Source organism: Pleurodeles waltl, chromosome 7, assembly GCF_031143425.1.
Source record: "Pleurodeles waltl isolate 20211129_DDA chromosome 7, aPleWal1.hap1.20221129, whole genome shotgun sequence".
Classification (NCBI taxonomy): Eukaryota; Metazoa; Chordata; class Amphibia; order Caudata; family Salamandridae; genus Pleurodeles; species Pleurodeles waltl.
This window is the reverse complement of record NC_090446.1, coordinates 1,049,179,062-1,049,200,370: the sequence shown is the minus strand read 5'-3', so window position 1 is coordinate 1,049,200,370 and position 21,309 is coordinate 1,049,179,062. Positions and strand designations below refer to the sequence as shown.

Sequence of the window (21,309 nt, the reverse complement as noted above, 5' to 3'; positions counted from 1 at the left end):
GTCGCTGCGTACTGCAGTCTCTCTCATTATGGTGCAACACACTACACAGCCCGGCAATGCAAAGTAGCTCACTTCATTGCGGAGCAACACACTTCTATATAATACACAGGAGTAATCAGTCCTGCTAGAAGCCAGCTGGGTTTGGCAGAACAACAAGATGTGCTCCAGAACGCACACATGGCGCGCACGGACGCGCACGGACACACACTTATACACACACACACACACACACACACACACACACACACCCACCCACCCACCCACCCAGCATTCACACAGACCCTCACATTTGGCAGGCCATCTGGCATGGAGGCCAATTCCGGGTAGTGACTACAACATCTTAGGATAATTAGTCAAAATTCAGGAGGAAAATGGAGGACAAAAGGCCAATTTTATAAGCACACCCGAAGAAGTCTGTTGTAACGAGTTAAAGAAAATGTAGTACACGTTCCTTCTCCCCTCCGCACTCAGAATGTTGGTACATTCCTCCAGTTACCTGAGAGCGGCGTTTAGAATGTTTCCACACGGTAACTTTATTTTCTTGCAAGAAGTATTTCCCTTCTGCATTAATGTTCAGACTGTTTTAATAGTGCCTAAATTTACCGTTTGAAATGTGACAACATAATCTAACTTAGATCTGTCACTTGCATCTGCCAGCCACAGAGGATTTCCCTCTCTTGTCAACGTCATTTACGGTGCTGTTATCACCATTGAAAACTAACGCAAAGAGGCACAGCTGATTGATTGCCTTCGTCTGTCAGGAGACTGTTTCATTTTCCAGCATCTCTAAACTAAACCACAAGGTGGCAGTGCTGTTGAGTGCGACAAGCTAATCTGTCTCATATCTGTCACTTGCGTCTGCCATTAGAGATTTTCTCTTCAAACTCATCGGATTTATTTAATTTGTCAACGGTATATAAATTGCTGACAGGCATTTTATTTTGCCCATCGTAATAGAAATTGTTGAACCTTCTTTAAAGTGAAAACACTGACAGGCACAGCTAATTTCCTTCACCTGTCAAGCGTTGTGTGTTATCGTTAGTAACGCTGTCAACATCCAGTCAGAACTGTGTACGATTATCAACGTTCTAACACTGACAGGCACAGCAGATTTTCCTCACTTGTTGTGTGTAATTTAGGGTGTTGCTATCATCATTAAAATGCTGGCACAGCTATCTATAACGTCTGTATAATGTGAAATTGCATGTATGCAGCCAAGGAGTGTGTCATGTTAATAAGCACTATTCCTTTAGGAAGCTGGCTGCATGCCAACAGATGGTAATAGTCCTTAGACATTGTATATAGGGAGCACTTTTATTCCAAGTTGATTTTAGTCAAAAGTACTATAGTAAGGATAATACATCACTTACTTCTAAATGTTATTACTAAGTTTTATTTTCCTTGAACAGTACAATCTTACAACTGATCTTAACGTACTACTTATTTAGCAGCCAAATATATGATAAATATTAGAAACAAGTATAAAACCTCAGGTTGGTCTTAACTCAAATTTGTACCCATAATTTATGTTCTGTAACAGACGGATTTATTTGTTATTGAAGGTCAATAATAAAATTGTATACGTTTTTCTTATTTCAAAATCTTTATGCTTATGATGGCAGTGGCAAGTATGGCTCAACCTCTTCCATTGTTAAATTAATTTTTGGAACCAAACATTCCATGGAAAGATTGGATTAAGATATTTGAGTCTTACTTGATAGCTACTGAGGGAGACAAATGTAGTCCTGTAAGAAAATAGCACATTCTAATATACAACTTAGGTACACATGGCAGAAAGTTTTTTGAATCTCTACTTGGACCAGAATTACCTGCAACTGAAGAGAACATATATGATGAATATAAAGTCACTTATATTAAATTAGAAAAACAATTTGGGGATAGAATCAATATTGTATTACAACACCACAAATAATTCTGTCGTACCCAGGGTAAGCAGGAAAGTGTGACAAACTATATAGCTGCACTTAGAGGTTTGAGTACTTTATGTAACTTTGGAGGATTAAATGATTCACTCATTCGTGATCAACTAGTCTGATGTACTAATACAAAAATTAAATAAAAACAACTTCAGAAACAACAAGATTTGCAGGCAGCAATAGAAATAGCAAAGTCTGTTGAACATACAGCTGTATCTCTAAATGAAATTAGATCCCAACCCTCCTTTGAACAAATTTCAGAAATCAAAGAAGAAACATTAGAAGAGGACATTTGCAAAATCAGGAATAACAACAAAAATCGCCAAAAGTACGACGCTTGTTACTTAAAATGCTACTGTTGCAGCAGGAGCAATCACCTGGCAAATTCTACCTTATTTCAAGCCAGAACAGCCACCTGCAGGAAGTGTAATAGGAAGGGTCACTTTGCGAGGGTATGAAGGGATCTTTACAGAAGTGACAAAATGAAAGAAGAAAATCCTCAGAGTTAAAAAAAAGAATATTTTACAGGTAAAAAAAAATTAAGAAACCCGTACCCCACAATATCAATATCCAGAATGCTAAATAATAATTTAAGGGAACCAATGTGTATGCGGACTCTTGCTCTCCGTTTACCCTCATCGATGTTACAGAATTTAATCCGATGACAAGGATATAATATGTTTACTTGAACCTGACATAAAACCAAGTGGGTATAACAAACACCCCATTCCCCTTGAAGGTATGTTCAAGTTTATTAACATTTAAATACTGTGCTACTTTGGGTAAAGTGTGTGTGGCAAAAGAAGGTTCCAAATTGCTGGGGTGGCAACACTAAAAAGAACTGGGGATTAAATTGGACCCTAACAACACAGAACAATTTTTGTTGATCGGCAAATCCTTCTCAGATAATCAGTTGGTCAATTAATTCCCAGAGGCTTTCAATGACAAACTAGATTAATTGTAGAACTTCCAACATAAAATCAAATTGAAAACAGATTCCAGACCCAAAATACACAAAACCAGAGCCATACCACACTTAATGGAAGAACCCCAGGAAAAATAACTCAACAGACTAAAATCCCTGGACATTATACAGCCCATTGAGTGCTCGGATTGGCTAGCTCCCATTGTTATTGGAAAAAAAAAAGAAAACTGTAATGACATCAGACTTTGTGTAGATTTAAGGATCTTAAACAAAAGCATATGGATTGAAAGACATGCTTTTCCTAGAATTCACGAAATTATGAGTACCATGGGAGAAGCTGTATGCTTCTCTGTTCTTGATTTATCCAATGCCTACCACCAAGTAGAGTTACATCCGGATTCCAAATGGCTAACCGCATTCACCACTCCTTTAGGCTCATTCATGTTTAACAGAAGGCCATTTGGTATGGCATCTGCAGCAGCAGTATTTCAGAAAATCATTTTGAATGGTGTTTCCAAAACACTATGCTTCCAGGACAATATCTTAATACATGGGGCCACTACTGAGGAACACACTAACAGTTTGAGAACTGCATAAAAAAAAATAAAAAAAAGTCACATTCGAGTTAACACAGTTGAATATTTAGGGGACACAATTTCCAAGGACAATTTCAAACCTAGGTTGAAAAAGCTAATGCTCTCAAAGATAAAGATGAGCTTAAATCATTGTTGGAGCTAGCTGAATTTATGGCAAAACATGTAAGAAATGTTTCTGAAAATAGTTACCACTTAAGGGAGTTACAGAAAAAGCAAGTGCCCTATGATTGGTCGGAACACCATCAGAAATCCTTTGAAAGGGTAAAACAAGCCATTTTGTCAGCCCCTTACCTATGGCACCTTTGAACCCAATAGGAAAACCATTGTTACAACTGATGCTTGAGTGGCCTCTTTTGGCCACATAAGGTAATGCACCCTGCACTGTTGAATTCAACACATCCACAATGACTTTCGGGTGCCGTGCTGAAAGATGAAGGCACGGTGCCCGTTTTGAGAAAAGTTTTATGCTGTGCATTCAGGTTATGAGGGAGGGGAGACGAGAGCAATATACTGGCTGCAAAAAAATAAATAAGTATGAGTTTGCACTATATGAAACTTCAAGTCCTCATGTAAAGCACTTAGACAACAAAAAGAAACAGCGGCATGCCCAAAACAAGTTAGAGGAAGAAACAATGTACGGCCACGCAGTGCAAAGCAGCAACGAAAAAAAGAAAAGTAGTGTGCCACACTAAGGTATATGGCAGATCGTGTAATAATCCATGTAACAAGGTCAGTCTCCAAAGCAGTAAAAGCAGCTTCAAGGTGGGACAAAAGTAAAGCATTTACCTAGGAAATAAAGGGAATTTTGAAAGGCAGGCCAAGGAATTCATGAAAGAAAGTGATGGGTATGAGATGAGCATGTTGCAAGCCAACAGATGTAGATTACAACATGTCGAGTGACAGCGCTACTGCGCAGCCTACGCTCCACCTAAAAATTACCGTTTCACCAGCTTTAAGCAAAACATGGGTAGACATTATCATACAACATATATCTGCAGCTAAATGTTTAAGTAAAGTCATAGCAATAAGACGCTGAAAAGGTGAAACAAAACCCTTATGTATTCAATATACGAAAAATGTGTAAGGAGAAAATTATGGGTAGTGCCTCAGCTCAACAGATTTAGTCTAAATACTAAGGACAGTAAGAATATTAAGACTGCTGCAAAGGTATAGAAGAGGTCAGACATCTTCTGGTAAAGTCGCTGGAGCCAAATATTCCATGAAGACTACTCTTACTCTGGACCCCCCTTTTTAGTGGCCTTGGAAAGTAGTAGTGAATGCAGTTCACACAAAATACACAAACAAGAGCAATCTACTTACATTTTCCTTGAAAGACACCTGTCTAGGAATGGCTAAACAACAAAAAGAATACATACAGCTGCGCTACAGATCTGTTTTCATTATGGATTTGTAGGTTGTAGGAAAGTGCCCTTGTTGGCACTTTTTACCTGATATTCATGCAAACTTGACTGAGTATACTGAGATCCCACTAACCAGGCCCCAGTACTAGTGTTCTTTCCCAAAAGCTGTACAATTGTTCCCACAATTGGCACACCCCTGGCACACAGTTAAGTCCCTTGTCAAAGGTACCAGTGGTACAAAGGGCCCTGCGGCCAGGGAAGGTCCCAAGGGCTGCAGCATGTATTGTGCCACCCTAGGGGACCCCTCACCACCCACTTGCACACTGACATTGCAGCTTGTGTGTGCTGGTGGGGAGAAAAAGACATACCACTGCCTGTGGCATAGGTAAGTCACCCCTCTAGTAGGCCTTACAGCCCTAAAGCAGGGTGCACTATACCCCAGGTGAGGGCATAGCTGCATGAGCAATATGCCCCTACAGTGTCTAAGTCTATTATTAGGCATTGTATGTACAGTGTGGCCATATTAAGTAAAAGGTCTGGGAGTTTGTCAAAACAAACTCCACAGTTCCATAATGGCTACACTGAATACTGGGAAGTTTGGCATCAAACTTCTCAGGACAATAAATCCACACTGATGCCAGTGTTGGATTTATTTAAAAAAAAAAAAAAGCACCCCTGTAGGTTATCCAAACTGCTAGTGCAAGACTGAGCAGTCTGTGCCAGCCTGCCACTTTCAGACAAGTTTCTGACCACATAGGGTGAGAGCCCTTGTGCTCTCTGTGGCCAGAAACAAAGCCTGCACTGGGTGGAGGTGCCTCACACCGCCCCCTGCAGGAACTATAACACCTAGCATTGGGCATCAAAGGCTCAGTCCTCTTGTTAAAGTCCCCCAGCGCACTCCAGCTAGTGGAGATGCCGGCCTCCCAGACAAAGTCCCACTTTTAGCAGCAAGTCCGATGGGAAAATTAGGGAAAACAAGGAGGCGTGACCACCTTAGCTGGGACCACCCCTAAGGTGTCCAGAGCTGAGGTTACTACCCCCTCCTTGCAAAATCCTCCATCTTGGTTTGGAGGACAGGGACCAATAGGGTTGGGTCTGTGTCCTCCGCCCCAAAGGGAGTGGACACAGGAAGGGTGTAGCCACCCTCAGGGACAGTAGCCATTGGCTACTGCCCTCTGACCCCTTTAACTCCCAGAAATCCAGGATTTAAGGGTTCCCCTGAACCTAGCTCATCAGATTCCCTCACAAGAAGAAAGAAGGACTGCTAAGCTGACCCCCAGCAGAGAAGACTAAAGATGCAAACTGTCTTGGCCCAAGCCCTCCTGGCCGGTCTCCAGCTTCTAAAGCCCTGCTAAAAGAAGGCGATGCATCCTGCAGGACCAGCGACCTCTAAAAAGCCTCCAGAGGATTGCCTGCAACCCAGAGGACCAAGAACTCCCATGTAGAGCGGCCCTGTCCAAGAAGAAACTCAATCCAAGGCCTCCAGAACCGCCCCAGATCTGCGAGTCCTGCCCATTCTGCACCAGACGCCCAAGGCCCGTGTCCAGGTGGCCCAACCGACTAGAGCTTGTCCCCAGGCGATTCTAAGCAAGTGCCCACCCTGGGTTGACCCCTCCAGTCCAACACAACGCATACAGCCTGAATCCAGAGGAACCCCCTGACCGCGACAGAAACAGATGAAGATTCCCAATGCCAAAAGGTACCCTGCCCCCGCGACCCCCTGGCCTTGACGAATCCAACCTTCGGTGCAGCAATGTTCAGCAGACAGCCCCCCTCCTTGCCCAGCGTTTGGTTTCCTGGAACCGACCCCCTAAACTTCACCTATAGCATCTTTGTAACCCCCGGGTTTCCACTATAGGAAAGCATTTGGAGCCCAATGCTATGTTTGCACCCTGCATCCAGCCGCCCGCGCCGCTAAGGGTGTGTGTTTGGTACTGACTTGTGGTCCCCCCGGTGCTCCTCTAAACCCCACAGGTCTGCCCTAAGAAGACGTGGTTACTTACCTGCACGCATGCCTGATTCTGAGTGTCCCCAGTCTCCATAGGAATCCATGTTAAATCAACCTTGACTTTGACCGCTGCACTGTGTTGCTGGGTGTTTGTGGTTAGCTTGAACCCTAACCTATTGACAGACTAACCCCCGGAGATTGGAAATGTATGTCTTGTACTTACCTCAAAACCGTACTAACTTTTCTTCCCCTTAGAACTGTTTCTGAAAACCGCAGTGTCAACTTTGAAAACAAATTACTGCTATTTATTAAAAAAACGTCTAACTTGCCAAACTGAAACAAAGTCGTATTGATACATATGTTGAATACTTAATTGCAAATGTACTTACCTGCAACTTGAATCTTGTAGTTCTAGAATAAAAGTAACAAAGTATATTTTTGCTATAAAAACAATTGATCTGGAGTTAGTCAATGAGTGTGTGCTTCCTTTATTGCCTGTGTGTACAACAAGTGCTTTGCACTACCCTCTGATAAGCCTAACTGCTCGACCACACTACCACAAAAGATAACATTAGTATTATTTGCTTTAGACTCTGTTAAGCCTCTGGGGAACCCCTGGACTCTGCGCACACTATCTCATTTCGATATGATATAGGCTAAGCCATCTTCCTACAAAGGTCTACAGAATTTGGGGGGGGGGGCGGGGAGAGTGAAAATGAGAAAATAAACACACAGGATATATGGATTAATCAAACAAACTATGAGCAGCTTTGTCTCGATAACATAGAGCCCCTAGGTCTTTATACAGCTTGGCTTCCATCACTCCAGATTGCTGAAATTTATTTAACACAAGCAAGAGATTGTAACCAGGACTCAAACAATTTTTATTCTGAGAGTAATGGGAAGTAGGTGCCTACCCGTTCCGTTCTATGTTCTCTCCCTGCATTTCCATTATGTAATTCAATTTAAAAACAAATGTCATTCTTCAAAACCTAGTTTTCAAATGGTAGGCCAGCCATACTCTGCCTTCAACGAATAAGGACTTATCAAAACAGCACTTTCTATCTATCCTAGATGGTTTGTTTAAAGATGAATTAAAATAATTCTGCAAACATGCTGATGGAATGTTTCCCCTTCATTTCTTCGGTAAGTATAATAGAAATGTATGTGTGTGAAGTCCTGTTTTAAAGAAGAATCTGAGTAATGTAAATATAAATAAATTAAACTACAGCTTACCTGCCCTTGGGTCAGTTGTGTAAGTTGTGCCATCGTAAGTTTCACCTGCCCCTGCTGGGGGCGTGGGGGCTGGGGAATGGTGGCTTGGTGCTGAGCTGGCTGAAGAGGTGGTCCAGGACTGATAAGTCGCTGCCCACTGCTTGAAGTAACAGTACTGGTACTAGAAACTGCAGTAGATGGTGGCTGCCCACGGATGATCTGGGTTACCACATGCTGTGACTGTCCTGTAGAGAAAACAGGTTCTTATGAGGTTCAAACTCAATTTCTAGAAATCACTGAACTTGGCATTACACAGATTTGCTCATTTCTCATCTAGTTTCTGAGGTAAAAACATTTAGAAGTATCATTTAGGATAGTGATGTCAAACTGTTATGTCCAAATGTACTCAAGAACAAAAAATATTATTACCAATTGAAAATGTGTTATAAAATATAAAGCTTAGTGTAAAACTTAGTTTATACTGTAGTGATGCAGATAGCACTATCAAATTTTAATGAAACAATAACATTTACCTATCAAAAATAGGTATACCTTCAAAATAACAGTGGTTTATTAAAAAACAAATTTGTTTTATGTCTTGAAGGTAACAATTCTCAAATCAGAAGCATTTCACAAACCAGAAGAGGGACTTGGGTAATCTTTAGTAGCTAAACTGCATGATGTATTCCCAGTCCCCTCTCTCTAATAACCTAGATGGCTTCCTCAAATTGTGTTGGCTAGGCATAAAAGGGCACACCCATCTTGAATCAGCGCAATCACCCGGCAACCTGTAGAACATATTACAGAATTTCAAGTCCTGAGCGTGGTTATGTGAGTACTCTATTAGGGCAGGTCATGGGGCTGTCACCATGTGACTAAACGTCTTCAATTTGACACAATCTTGTCTTGAAAACGACACAAAAATAAATACAACATTCTTTATTTCAAACAATATATATTTTTCTCTCCAAAATATGGAGCAAGGAGGCAGCTGAGAAGTAAAATGCCAGCTGTATTCAGGAAGAGCATCAACACAGTACAGGTTGAAAGAGATGTGGAAAATCACAAAAGGGAAAGAAGGAGACAAAGTTTAAAAAAATAAAATAAAAAAAACAATGGACATTTTTGAAAAATATAGATTTGTGTATTTGGGAATAGTTTCAGCCACCAATTTACAAACATGGAATAATCTGGATGTAAAATAATGTGGCTTTATTAGATTAATACTAAAGTAAAAACAACAGCATTTATAACACAGATTTCCACTGGCCAGAGGCAACTTAAGAGTTGTTCTTTGCTACTCGTGTTTTGTAAATTAATCAAAGCTTCCTACTCTTAATCACAGTTTAGAAGTAGGGGCGACTGCGAGATCAAGGCAAGAGGACTGAATGATCGAATGGTCTACCTATGTACAAATCCACCACGTGATCCTTTCGCCATGCAAAAGCTCAAATTCATGTCAAACCATCTGTAAGGTGTCAGACAGAATAAACGCAAGCAAGTTCGGGTGAATGAAAGAAGCCACTAAGTTACAATTACTGAATTACAATAGTTATCTACCGTAGGAAAATGTCTCCTTGTTGCAGTTACCCCCCCCCCCCCCAACTTTTTGCTTGATATTGATGCTGACTTGACTAAGAAGTGTGCTGGGACCCAGCTAACCAGGCCCCAGCACCATTGTTCTTTCACTAAAAATGTACCATTGTTTCCACAATTGGCACACCCCTTGCACGCAGATAAGTCCCTTGTAAAAGGTACCAGTGGTACCAAGGGCCCTGTGACCAGGGACGGTCCCTAAGGGTTGCAGCATGTGTTGTGCCACCTTATGGGACCCCTCACCCAACGCATGCACACTGCCATTGCAGGTTGTGTGTGTTGGTGGGGAGAAAAAGGCTAAGTTGACATGGCATCCCCCTCAGGATGCCATGCACACAAAATACTGCCTGTGGCATAGGTAAGTCACCCTTCTAGCAGGCCATAAAGCCCTAAGGCAGGGTGCACTATACCACAGGTGAGGGCATAGCTGCATGAGCAATAAGCCCCTACAGTGTCTAAGTCCATTCTTAGACATTGTAAGTACAGTGTGGCAATAATAAGTATATGGTCTGGGGGTTTGTCAAAACGAACTCCAGAGTTCCATAATGGCTACACTGAATACTGGGAAGTTTGGTATCAAACTTCTCAGAATAATAAAACCACACTGATGCCAGTGCTGGATTTATTTAAAAAAATGCACACAGAGGGCATCTTAGAGAAGCCCCCTGTATTTTACCCAATCCTTCAGTGCAGGACTGACTGGTCTGTGCCAGCCTGCCACTGAGAGACAAGTTTCTGACCCCCTGGGGGGAGAGCCTTTGTGCTCTGTGAGGCCAGAAAGGAAGCCTGCACTGGGTGGAGGTGCTTCACACCTCCCTCCTGCAGGAACTGTAACACCTAGCAGTGAGCCTCTATGGCTCAGGCTTCGTGTTACAATGCCGCAGGGCACTCCAGCTAGTGGAGATGCCCGCCCCCCGGACACAGCCCCCACTTTTGGCAGCAAGTCCAGGGAGATAATGAGAAAAAACAGGAAGTCACCCCTCAGCCAGGTCCACCCCTAAGGTGGCCAGAGCTGAAGTGACCCCCTCCTTGGAAAATCCTCCATCCTGTTTTGGAGGATTTAGCCCAAAGGGAGGGAGCACAAGGAGGGTGCAGCCACCCTCAAGGACAGTAGCCATTGGCTACTGCCCTGTGACCCTAACACACCCCTAAATTCAGTAGTTAGGGGCAACCGTGGGCCCAGGATTTCAGATTCCTGACAACCTCACAAGAAGGAGGACTGCTTAGCAGAAACCCCAGCAGAGAAGGAAAGGAGACAACAACTGACTTGGCCCCAGCCCTACCGGCCTGTCTCCTGCTTCAAAGAACCTGCAGAAGAAAAGCGGTGAGTCCTGCAGGTTCAGCAAGAACTCCCATAGATAGCGACCCAGTCAAAAGAAGATCAGAAGAAGAAGCCTCTTCTGATGGACTCCCTCACTCCAGAAGCGTGACTCCCCACCACTGAGCACCCGACGCCCCTGGCCCGTATCTAGAGAAACCAACGCTGCAGTGAGGACCCCCAGGCGACTCCAATGACGTGTCCACCCTGAGCCAACCTCTCTGCACCCAAACGATGACGCCTGCAGAGGGAATCCTGGGGACCCCCCCTAACCGTGACTGACCGGTGAGAAGAAACCAGATGTCTGGAAGAAGCACTGCACCCGCAGCCCACTGGCCTGTGAAGAACCAACCACCGGTGCAGCAGTGACCAGCAGGCAGCCCTCACCCTTGCCCAGTCGGTGGCTGCCCGAGAAGCCTCCCTGTGCCCTGCCTGCAGCGTCTGAGTGACCCCCGGGTCCCTCCATTGATTCCTATCACAAACCTGACGCATTGCCCACTGCACCCGGCAGCCGCTGTGCTGCTGAAGGTGTACTTTGTGTGCCTACTTGGGACACCCCCAGTGCTCTACAAAACCCCCCCTGGTCTGCTCCCAGAGGACGCAGGCACTTCCTTGCTAGCAGACTGAAACCAGAGCACCCCTAGTCTCCATAGGTGCCTGTTATTTGGGCCCCTCTTTGACCTCTGCACCTGACCGGCCTTGTGTTGCTGGGGCTGGGTGTTTGGGGTGTAGCTGAACCCTCAACAGTGGGCTGCCTATGTCCTGGAGACTTAACTTGCTTTACTTACCTCAAAAACTAACCTGTACTTACCGCCCCCAGGAACTGTTGAATTTTCCAGTGTCCACTTTTAAAATAGCTCATTAACATTTTATGCCAAATTTTGTACATTACTGTTTTAATTCAAAGTCCTATCTATACCAATGCAAAGTACCTTACATCTAATGTATATACCTGCAATTTGAATCTTGTGGTTGTATAATAAATTAAGAAAATACTGTTTTTCTATATAAAAACCTATAGGCCTGGAGTTAAGTCACTGAGTGTGTATTCTCATTTATTGCTTGTGTGTGTACAACAAATGCTTGACACTACCCTCTGAAAAGCCTAATTGCTCGACCACACTACCACAAATAGAGCATTAGTATTATCTATTATTGCCTCTATCAAGACTCTTGGGGAACCCCTGGTCTCTGTGCCCACTATTTCTCACTTTGAGATAGTATATACACAGCCAGCATCCTACATCTACGTTCTTACTTTCAAATTTCAAACTAATAGAAAGAGATTACTAAATATATGTTGTTTGGTCGTCTGTTGATAGTACTGGCTAGAAACAGGAAGAAGGTCTAAAGAATAAGGGGCTATACGAATGGAAAAACATCAGGCAAACCTACACATCACTTTGGGTGTTTCAAACATACAACAATACTTGAAGAAAAAGAAATATGTAGGAGCAATGCATGTGTTTAATAAGAAGTATATCCCAACAAAGGCAGCCCACACTCTCATTAGAAAAGGCCACTCTAACATGAAATATTCCCTGTATGTTGAAAATAAAAGATGTCAACACCCATAGTCAATTTTCTTTGCAGGTGATTGTAGAGAACAAATTCAGACTGCTAATTCTACTAGAGTAAATCCGGAGAACAGACAAGCAGTCCCTCTGAAAGGATATATAGTGTGTGTTATAATCTGATGTAATAGTCATCCATCAACGGTTGAACTCTGGGAATGAGAGATATTCCTTTGCATCTTCTAGCCCAGCAAAAGATGGCCAATTACAAACTTTGAATGGTCAGTGGCAAAAAAGGGCGAGAATACCAAGACAGAATCAGCACCTCACTGAGCCTCACATAGGTCAAAGCTGCCATGGTTTTGGAGGAAAGGGGCTTAGTTTCCTGGCAGCTAAGGTTGGACTATTAGTATTGGGTAAGAACGAATCTTTATTTCCCTAGGGATAGTCTAGAGGATATGGGGTCAAAAAAGAACTATGGACTGAAATACTGGACAAGTAATGACCAGTGGCTGCAAATAATTCAGACCCCCCCACCCATCACATTTTAAGAATATGACTAGTCAGCTGTGTCTGCTGGCAATGCTGAGCTCCACACTAGAGTCAGAGCACACTTGTTGAAAAGCATGAATCAATGCCAACACATTCTGCCTAGTTTAGGAATTACTTGCAAGCTAGACGTTGTCTTTGCCAAAGGCTTGTTTTTTTCTGAATGGGACATTCCAAGTAAGACAGATCTGGCCAGACTTGGATCCTTGATCACTGGACTACTGGATTCGAGCTGTATCTCATTTATGAGGTCCAACTCGACTGAAACTAGCCAGGGGATGCCTTTGCTCCCTGTATGAGGAGACACGTTTGGCAGATTAGATTTGCATATAGATGGTCTCTTTCTAAAGTGCCCAAAAAATGATTGACTGAGATGTGGACAACTGTAGTCACCTGTTGCTAAGATAAATTAACGCATTCCTCTCATCACTGCTTTTGTTTTTCCAAGTCGGTATACATCACCAATGTTGCTGATGACTAAGTGTGGGGACATCATCAGTATCCACGTCTCCTCTAGAACATTTAGAACATTTTCTGTAATGCAGTAGAACTAATTTGGTTTCATAATGACCTAGTTAGCCCACATTACCAGTTCCCAAAATGAGACACTTGGCACACACACTATTATGTCCAAATTGGCATGACCTCACCAATGTGGCCCCGTATAACATATGAATGGAGGTAAGGTATCGTCCACATATAAATCATGCAAAAGTGGAATTCTGGTCATGCATACTGAGCCACGAGTGCAAGAGGGTCACTGTTAGATGAACCTGTCTGAAACCAAAGGTAAAGCCTTATGTGGTAGAGATTATCTAGCTGGAGACTCCTTACCTTAGAATTATACCTAAGTGTTTGACTAGATTTGGCAGTTTTTGAGCTGGACTCCTGCGCGCCGGTAGGTCATGTCATTTGACTAATTGTCGGCATCCACGCCAGAATTGAAGTGTGCGTGACAATACAGGCATCATCCCAGCGTGCTGGCGTCAGTTACTTTCATTACTTTCTATGCCATGCAAGCTGAGCCACGATGAGAATTGACCACGGGTGTGAAAAACTGAGGCCCTGAGAAGTGTAACCCTTACAGTGCAATCGTCTCTAAGAGTGGGGAGGATAGGTAAGTAATCAGCGGCTAGATAGAATCTCTACCAGATAAGGCATTACCAAAGGTAAGTAACGTGTTCATCTGATAGTAACTACTAGCTCCAGATTCCCTACCCTACAACAGACACCCAAACAATGCCTCCCAGCAACAGACATGACTGTTCAGACAGTAGTGTTTGGTAAACATGTGCTAAGAGGCCCACATTGCTGCCAAATAGATGTCCAGGACAGGGACTCTTCAGGCTAACATAGTGGTTGCAGCCTCGTGCAGAACGACTAGCCGCCCTCTGAGGATGCACAGCCAGGGAAATGTTGAGGTTGCTGGAAGGAGCTAGAGAAACAATGTTGCAGAGCGGAGTCGTTCCGGCCTACATTGAAGGGAGTCACAACCTTTGGCAGCAAGGTGGCACATATCCAGAGGACCAGTTTGTCTGGGTAAAAGGCGGTGTACGGGGAGTGCGCCTAAAGTGCCTGCAATTTGCTGACCCTCGTGGCCAAAGTTAACCACTAGAAAGGCAGTTTTAATGGTCAATAGCCTAAGGCGGTAATTGTGTAGAGTTTCAAAGGGTTCACACATCACAAGCATGAGAACAAGATTTAGATCCCAATGGGGCATGTTGAATGGCCTTGTGGTGGTGGGGGCTACGTGCTGCAAGCCTTTAAGAAATCTAGTCGCTTAATTTAAATAAAAAAGGTTGGTCCGGCAACTACAAAAATGCTGAAATGGCTGATGGATAATGTTAACTGTGCCTAGAGCAGAGCCTTGCTGGGACACCGATAGAGACAAAAAGTAGAAAGAGGGTCAATAATGTGGGAATCCTCAGATTACACCTCACTCAGATGGCTGTCCCATTCCAGAAGTCATTCATCTGACTTAGCTCTGTTTGGGGAAGAGGGAGGGGTCTGCTACTTAGCCAATCGCAATTCATCAGCCACAACTGCAGATCTTTCACAGTTCCCTCCGAGATCTGAACCATGATGGAGAGACTCTCCTAATGATGTGTCCACTGGCACTACAGGTCCTCCTGCAGAGCCCACATATGCCAATGGGCATGAGTTACAAGCAGGATGCAGGAGGTCATGAGGCCCAACGACCTCAGGGTCAATCTTATCAAATTCCAGGATAGAGGTTAAAACATCAGTATCAAGACAATAATATCCTGGACTTGCTACTCGGGAGGATACACCCAAAACTGCACTGTGCCCTGATTAGCTCCGATGAAATGGAGCATCTGAGAGGGAATCAGGTGCAACTCTGGCACACTGATAGTGATCCCCAGTGAGTAGAGAAGGCTCTTCGTAGTCTGGAGGTGGGAGTTGACTACCTGGGGTGAGGCAGCCTCCAACAGCCAATCGTCGAGGTAGGGAAAGAATGGAATCCATGACCTCTGCAGATGAGCTACAAACAACACTTTCATTAACACCAGAGGGGTGTTGGTAAGGCAAAAGGGGGGCATGGCAAACTGAAGTGTTCTTGGCACTTAGTATAGGTAACATCAGTGGGCAGGCAGGACAGGGATGCAAGTCCTGTAAGTCAAAGCTGCCATGCAGTCTTCCAGGGTCTAAGACACACAGAATTTGCATTAGAGTCAGCATCTTGAATTTCTCCTTTTTAGGAAGAGATTGAGAAGGCGCAGGATGACAGCCTCTATCCTCCTTGGGCACCAGAAAGAAGTTAATAATAGCAATCAGGTTCTACTTCATAAGTGGGCACCCTCTCAATGGCTCCCTTGGCCAAAAGAGCTGACACTATATGATGGAGCAAGAAGAGGTGGCCCTCTGTCAGCCAGTCATAAGGGGAAGCAGAGTTTCAGCCATGCTGGGCACCCCTAAATACCTCATTGCCTTAACCTCAACACAGGCTAAAGAGCAAACAGCCCTGGAACCTGGAGAGACAGGCAGGCTACAGTGTTAACTCCTGTCCAAATTCCCACTGAGGATCCCACACCCCCTAAGGGAGGCACCCAGTCCCAGGGTGGAAACTAAACTACTGGAGCCTAAGGACAGCTGAGCTCCCAGGTGTAGGAAGATGTCCTGCTGTATGGTGAGCACCTATGGTGTTATCACCTTATACCAGGTCCGGGTATCCCCTATTAGTGAGGTGTAGGAAGTGTCTAGGAAGCCAGTGCTCTCTAGAGGTAGCTATGGATGAGTTATGTAGGAGACGCGAAAAGCTTGTGCAATAACACTACAGTCACCCAGCACTCATACACATGAAAGAACCACACAGTGTTACAAAACTAAATGTACTTTATTATAGTAACTAAAATACTGTATAGGGAATATTCCACTAGGAGGTGAGTAAACACACTATTATATGTACATTAGAAGTCCGGGATTAGCATAGAAAGCAATAGCAAATAGTAAAACAATAGAAAATAATGAGGACCCTAGGGGCAGACCAAACCATATACTAAATAAGTGGAATGTGAAAGACAGTCTCCCACCCAAGAAGTGGAATCTGTAGAGATGAGCTGGAGGAACTAGGAACCGTAAAGGTAAGTACTAGGGTGCCCCCCCCCCGCGACCAGGAGCAAAGAGGTAAGTAACTGTTTTTTCTCTAAACCCACAGGTAAACTTTGGAAAAGGACTGTGCACGACCCAAGCAAGACTGGAAGAAATCAAAGGTGGATCCTGACAGAGGAGGACCTGCAAAAGAAGGGTACCAAGTCCAGTTCGAGTTGGAGTGTCCGGTTGTGGCAGGCACCACTACCCACCCTACGTGAGATGCAGGACCAGGTCGATGGTGAAGACAAGGAGTCAGCTGTGCAACACAGGAGCAGGAGAAGAGTTCCAGAAGTGATGCAGACGATGTCCCACGACTGAAGAAGAGTTGCAGTAGGTCAGTGATGTTGGAAAACCACCAACAAACCTTGGCAAAGGCAAAAGTCCTAGACGAAGAGTTGCAGAGCTGCTGGGGTTCAGCAAGGTCCAGGAGGAGTCAATCCAAGGAGGGGAGTCCCAGGTGACCCTCAGCAGTGAGGAGAGTTGGAAGATGAGGCTGCAGCCCCCACAGTCAACTCTCAGGCACAGGAGTCGCAGTGAGGCCCACAGAGCACACCTGAAGAGTCGCTGGAGCAGCAGGCAGGAGGCTATGCTTTGCAGGGGAGAGTGATGGAGGCCAAAGTTACATAGAGCCTGAAGATCTCTTGGAGGAGGAGCAAACAAGCCTTGGTAGCTGCAAGAGTCACAGTGCACAGACGTACTGTCCAGCAAGGAGAGGCAAGGGCTTATTGTCTCCCAAGTTGGACAGCTGGTAGAGAGGACCAAGGGGACCACTCCAGATTACCACTTGTGATGCAGAATCCACACAGTTCCGGAGGAGAGCAGATCCACGCAGCCACTCATTGTTGCAGTTGGTGTCTGCAGATGCAGGGGAGTGACTCCTTCACTCCAAGGAAGATTCCTTCTTACTTCTTGCGCAGGCTGAAGGCTCGCCACCCTCAGAGGATGCAAGGCTAGGGAAATGTTGAAGTTGCTGGAAGGAGCCAGAGAAACATTGTTGCAGATCAGAGTAGTTGCTGAAGTTGCATATTGCTGGTTCCTGGAGGGTCCAGTTACAGTCCCAGTGGTCAGAAGATGAAGTAAAAGATGCGCAGAAGTCCTGCTGGAACCTTGCACATCCAATCCAAGGACCCACAGAGGAGGGAGACCCTAATTAGCCCAGGAAGGGGTATTGGTCACCTAGCAAGGTGAAGACCTATCAGGAGGGGGCTGTGACGTCACCTACCTGATCTAGCCCCTCAAATGCTTCAAGGGGCCTCTGCCCACCTTGGATTCAAGATGGCAGGTTCAAGTGGCCACCTGGATGACCTCTGAGCACCACCCCTAGGGTGGTGATGGACAGGGGAGTCGCCACTCCCCTTTCCTTTGACCAGTTTCACACCAGAGCAGGAACCGGGGGGCCCTGGACTAGTGCATACCGGTTTATGCAAGGACAACACCAAATATGCCCTGCAAAGCATACCGGTGACTTGGGGAGGCTACCCCTCCCAAGTCATGTAACATCTGTTTCCAAGGGAGAGAGTGTTACCTCCCTCTCCCACATGACATCCTTTGCTCTGCCTTCCTGTGCCTGAGCTGGTCAAGCAGCTGGAGGGCAGAAGCCTGTCTGAGGGGTAGCAGCAGCGCAGGTTGCCCGGAAAACCGCAGAAGACTGGTAGGAGCAATGCTGGGGGTCCTCTAAGGAGCTCCCAGAGCGTATGCAATCATACAACCAATACAAGCAACAGCAATGAGGTATGATTTTGACATGTTTGATACTAAACATGCCCAGGATCGGAGTTACCATTATGCAGCTGGTCACAGGTGTGTCCAGTACACGGGTAAAATGGCTTAACCGCACTTACGAAGTCCAGTGTAAGGGAGTTGGAGATCGTGGGGGCATCTCTGCTCATGCAGGGGTGCCCTCACACACAGGTACTTGCACCCAGGCCTCTGGGCTAGGACGGCCTACCATATGTGTGACTTACAGTGACCTGATGCAGTGACCTGTAGTGAAAGGATGCATACACCTTTTCAAGCAGGCTGCAATGGCAGGCCTGCAGAGACACTTTGCATGGGCTCCCCATGGATGGCATAATACATGCTGCAGCCAATGAGGACCCCTGGTAACACGATGCCCTGAGTACCCAAGTACCATATACTAGGGACTTATATGGGGGCACCAGTATGCCAATTGTGGGATGTGCAAAGTCCTGAGCAACCAAATTTACAGGGAGAGAGCAAAATCACTGGGTCCTGGTTATCATCATCCCAGAAAAAACAGTCAAGCATACTGACAGCAGGCAAAAATTGGGGGTAACTATGCCAAAAAGAGGGTACTTTACTACACAGGTATTCGAAGTCTCTAGCACCAGCATACACATCAATGTTCACATGCTCTAAATGCAATAGTTTCATGTGAAAAGGTCTAATGAACAGATCCATAAAAGCATCCCAGAACCTGAGGATCTGCTGGATCAACTAACAATTGGTTCAGGACAGGCAGATTGGGTAAGATTGGAAGTACCTGTAGAAACAGGATCCTTGGATATCTGGGACTTAACAGTGTATGGCAGGAACCGGTCATTAGGCATCGGAAATTGAATAGAAATGATTGTAGCAATCATTAGGTGTGTGTAGGAAAGTGCCCCATTTTTGTCAATGACAACCCCACTTTTTGCCACTGGTTCTGATGTTTTTTGAGTGATGTGCACTAGGTCCATGCTCACCACGCCCAGTGCCAGTGCTCTATATCCCTAAAACAAGTTAAAACAGTCAACTTGTGTTTCAATTGGCACACACACGGGCACCCCTGTAAGCCCCTAGTAAATGGTATCCCTGGTACCTAGGACATGTGAACTAAAGAAGATTCCCAAGGACTGCAGCATTTATTATGCCACCCTAAGGGACCTCCATACAAATTGCATGCAGGCTGCATGACATGGTGCTAACCAAGTGTGAAAACAGGACACAGCACACTCAGTGTGTGCCATGCCCAAGTCACTGCATATAGTATGTGCAAGATCATCCCTACACCAGGCCTTATAACCCTATAGCAGAGTGTGCTATATTACAAGTGAGGGCACATCTTCATGAGCAGATATAGCCCTGGTCTGTCTAGTTCAAATACTAGATGGTACAAGTGAACAAGAAAGCCTTCTTAAGTATGTGTATTGGGCACTGGTCATTACGAGTTCTCCTGCTACATGATGGCGTTATTGAAACCTACAGTGTTTGGTTCCAAACGCCTTGTCTCAATAAATCTATACTGATGCCAGTATCTGATTTATTGTGACATGCACCTAGAGGGCACTTAGAGGTGCCCCCTAAAAACCTACTAGTTCCTAGTGTGCTGGTTGACTGATACCATCCAGCCTGCCAACACAGACAAGTTTTTGACCCCCTGTATGTGAGCGCTAGTGTCCTCTGATGTCAGGAAACAATGCCTGCTCCGGAGAAGGTGTTATCAACTCCTCCAGCAGGATGGCTAGTAAATCTGCATATCAAGGCTGTGCCACCTCTGATAAGCAACCCTAGCTTCCTCTAGACCTGGAGAATGCCACCATCTGCGCTGAGGCCAATTTGGCACCAGGACAGGTGGGAAATTAGCTATGCAGTCCGCTTATTGCACCTCTTGGCTAGTCACAGCCCTAAGTTGGGCTACCTGATGTGCTCAGTGAAGGAAGGGTTCCACAATCGTGTTTATTGTGGAATTAGGAACTCTGGGACAGGGTTATGCCCACTACCCAAAGTAAATGGTCCTATAGGTGATCCACGGGGTAAGTAGCCCATTGGCTACTGCTCTTCATTCCCCTTAACACCCCTAAATTTAGTATTTAGGTGGCCCCTGACACCAGGAACTCAGATTCGACAGACAAAAAAAAAAGGACAAAGAAAAGCAGAAGACGTGAGAACTGTGGACTAGGTACCAAACCATGCCTGCCTGCTCGTGTCACAACAATTGCAAAGACCTAACTTATCCTGCACCTGCAAGCCCTCCCAGAGCTTTGGAGGGCTGCCAGCACTTCGCCAACCAGCCAACATCTTCCTTGAAGTGGAGGACCCACCTCCCTGCAGTCTGCAGGCACCAGACAAACAGTCTGGTACAACGATCTTCTGACCATGGGTCCATCGACGCAGCAGCAGCCTAGGAGGTGGTCACTGAATGTTCAGGAGGTCAGCCTCATCGATCCATCCAGTCTTTGAGACGCTGATCCACCTGGAGGCTCCCTGCACCCATACCCGGGGTACCAGAGTCTGTTGCAAGCACCAAGGCTTGTTTCTGTTCAGTCCGAACACCACAGCTTCCAAAACTGACTTGCATGTTGAGGGACTTTGAGAGAGGCCAGTTCCATGCCAGAAGTCGTCTTGCTGTGTTTCTATTCCCTCTTCTGCAGATGCACCGAGAACTCTGAGAGCCTCAAACTCTCCAGAAAAAACACCTATGCACTCGAGCCCCCCAGCCCGAGGCCAATGAAACCAAAGATATCCTGTGGACCGAAGACTCCCTTTTAGGTTGTGCCAAACTGGTCCCCCAATCTCCATTTGCAGCCTTTTCTTTCAGGTACTTTTCCCCACTGACTTAGCATGCAGTGTTCAAGGCTACCACCAATGGAAGCACCACTGCACCCGTACAGACCACGGCAGGGAAACCTGAACTGCTGGTGCTTTCTTGGACCTTGGCCACTACTTACCTTAAGTCCAGAAGAACAGTCCATTAAGTCATTTGCAAGTGGCCCCATGCATTGTATGTTTCTCCCAT

General features: G+C 45.2%; 1 protein-coding gene across 6 annotated transcripts in view; it reads right to left on the bottom strand.

Annotated features, from left to right (window-relative positions):
- BPTF (bromodomain PHD finger transcription factor) overlaps nt 1-21,309 on the bottom strand; it is a 1,198,927-nt gene that overhangs the window by 375,196 nt on the left and 802,422 nt on the right. For all 6 annotated transcript variants that reach the window (XM_069199907.1, XM_069199908.1, XM_069199910.1 and 3 more), the window contains one exon: nt 8,004-8,227. In XM_069199907.1, the coding sequence (XP_069056008.1) occupies nt 8,004-8,227 (224 nt within the window). The remainder of the gene's footprint in view (nt 1-8,003; nt 8,228-21,309) is intronic.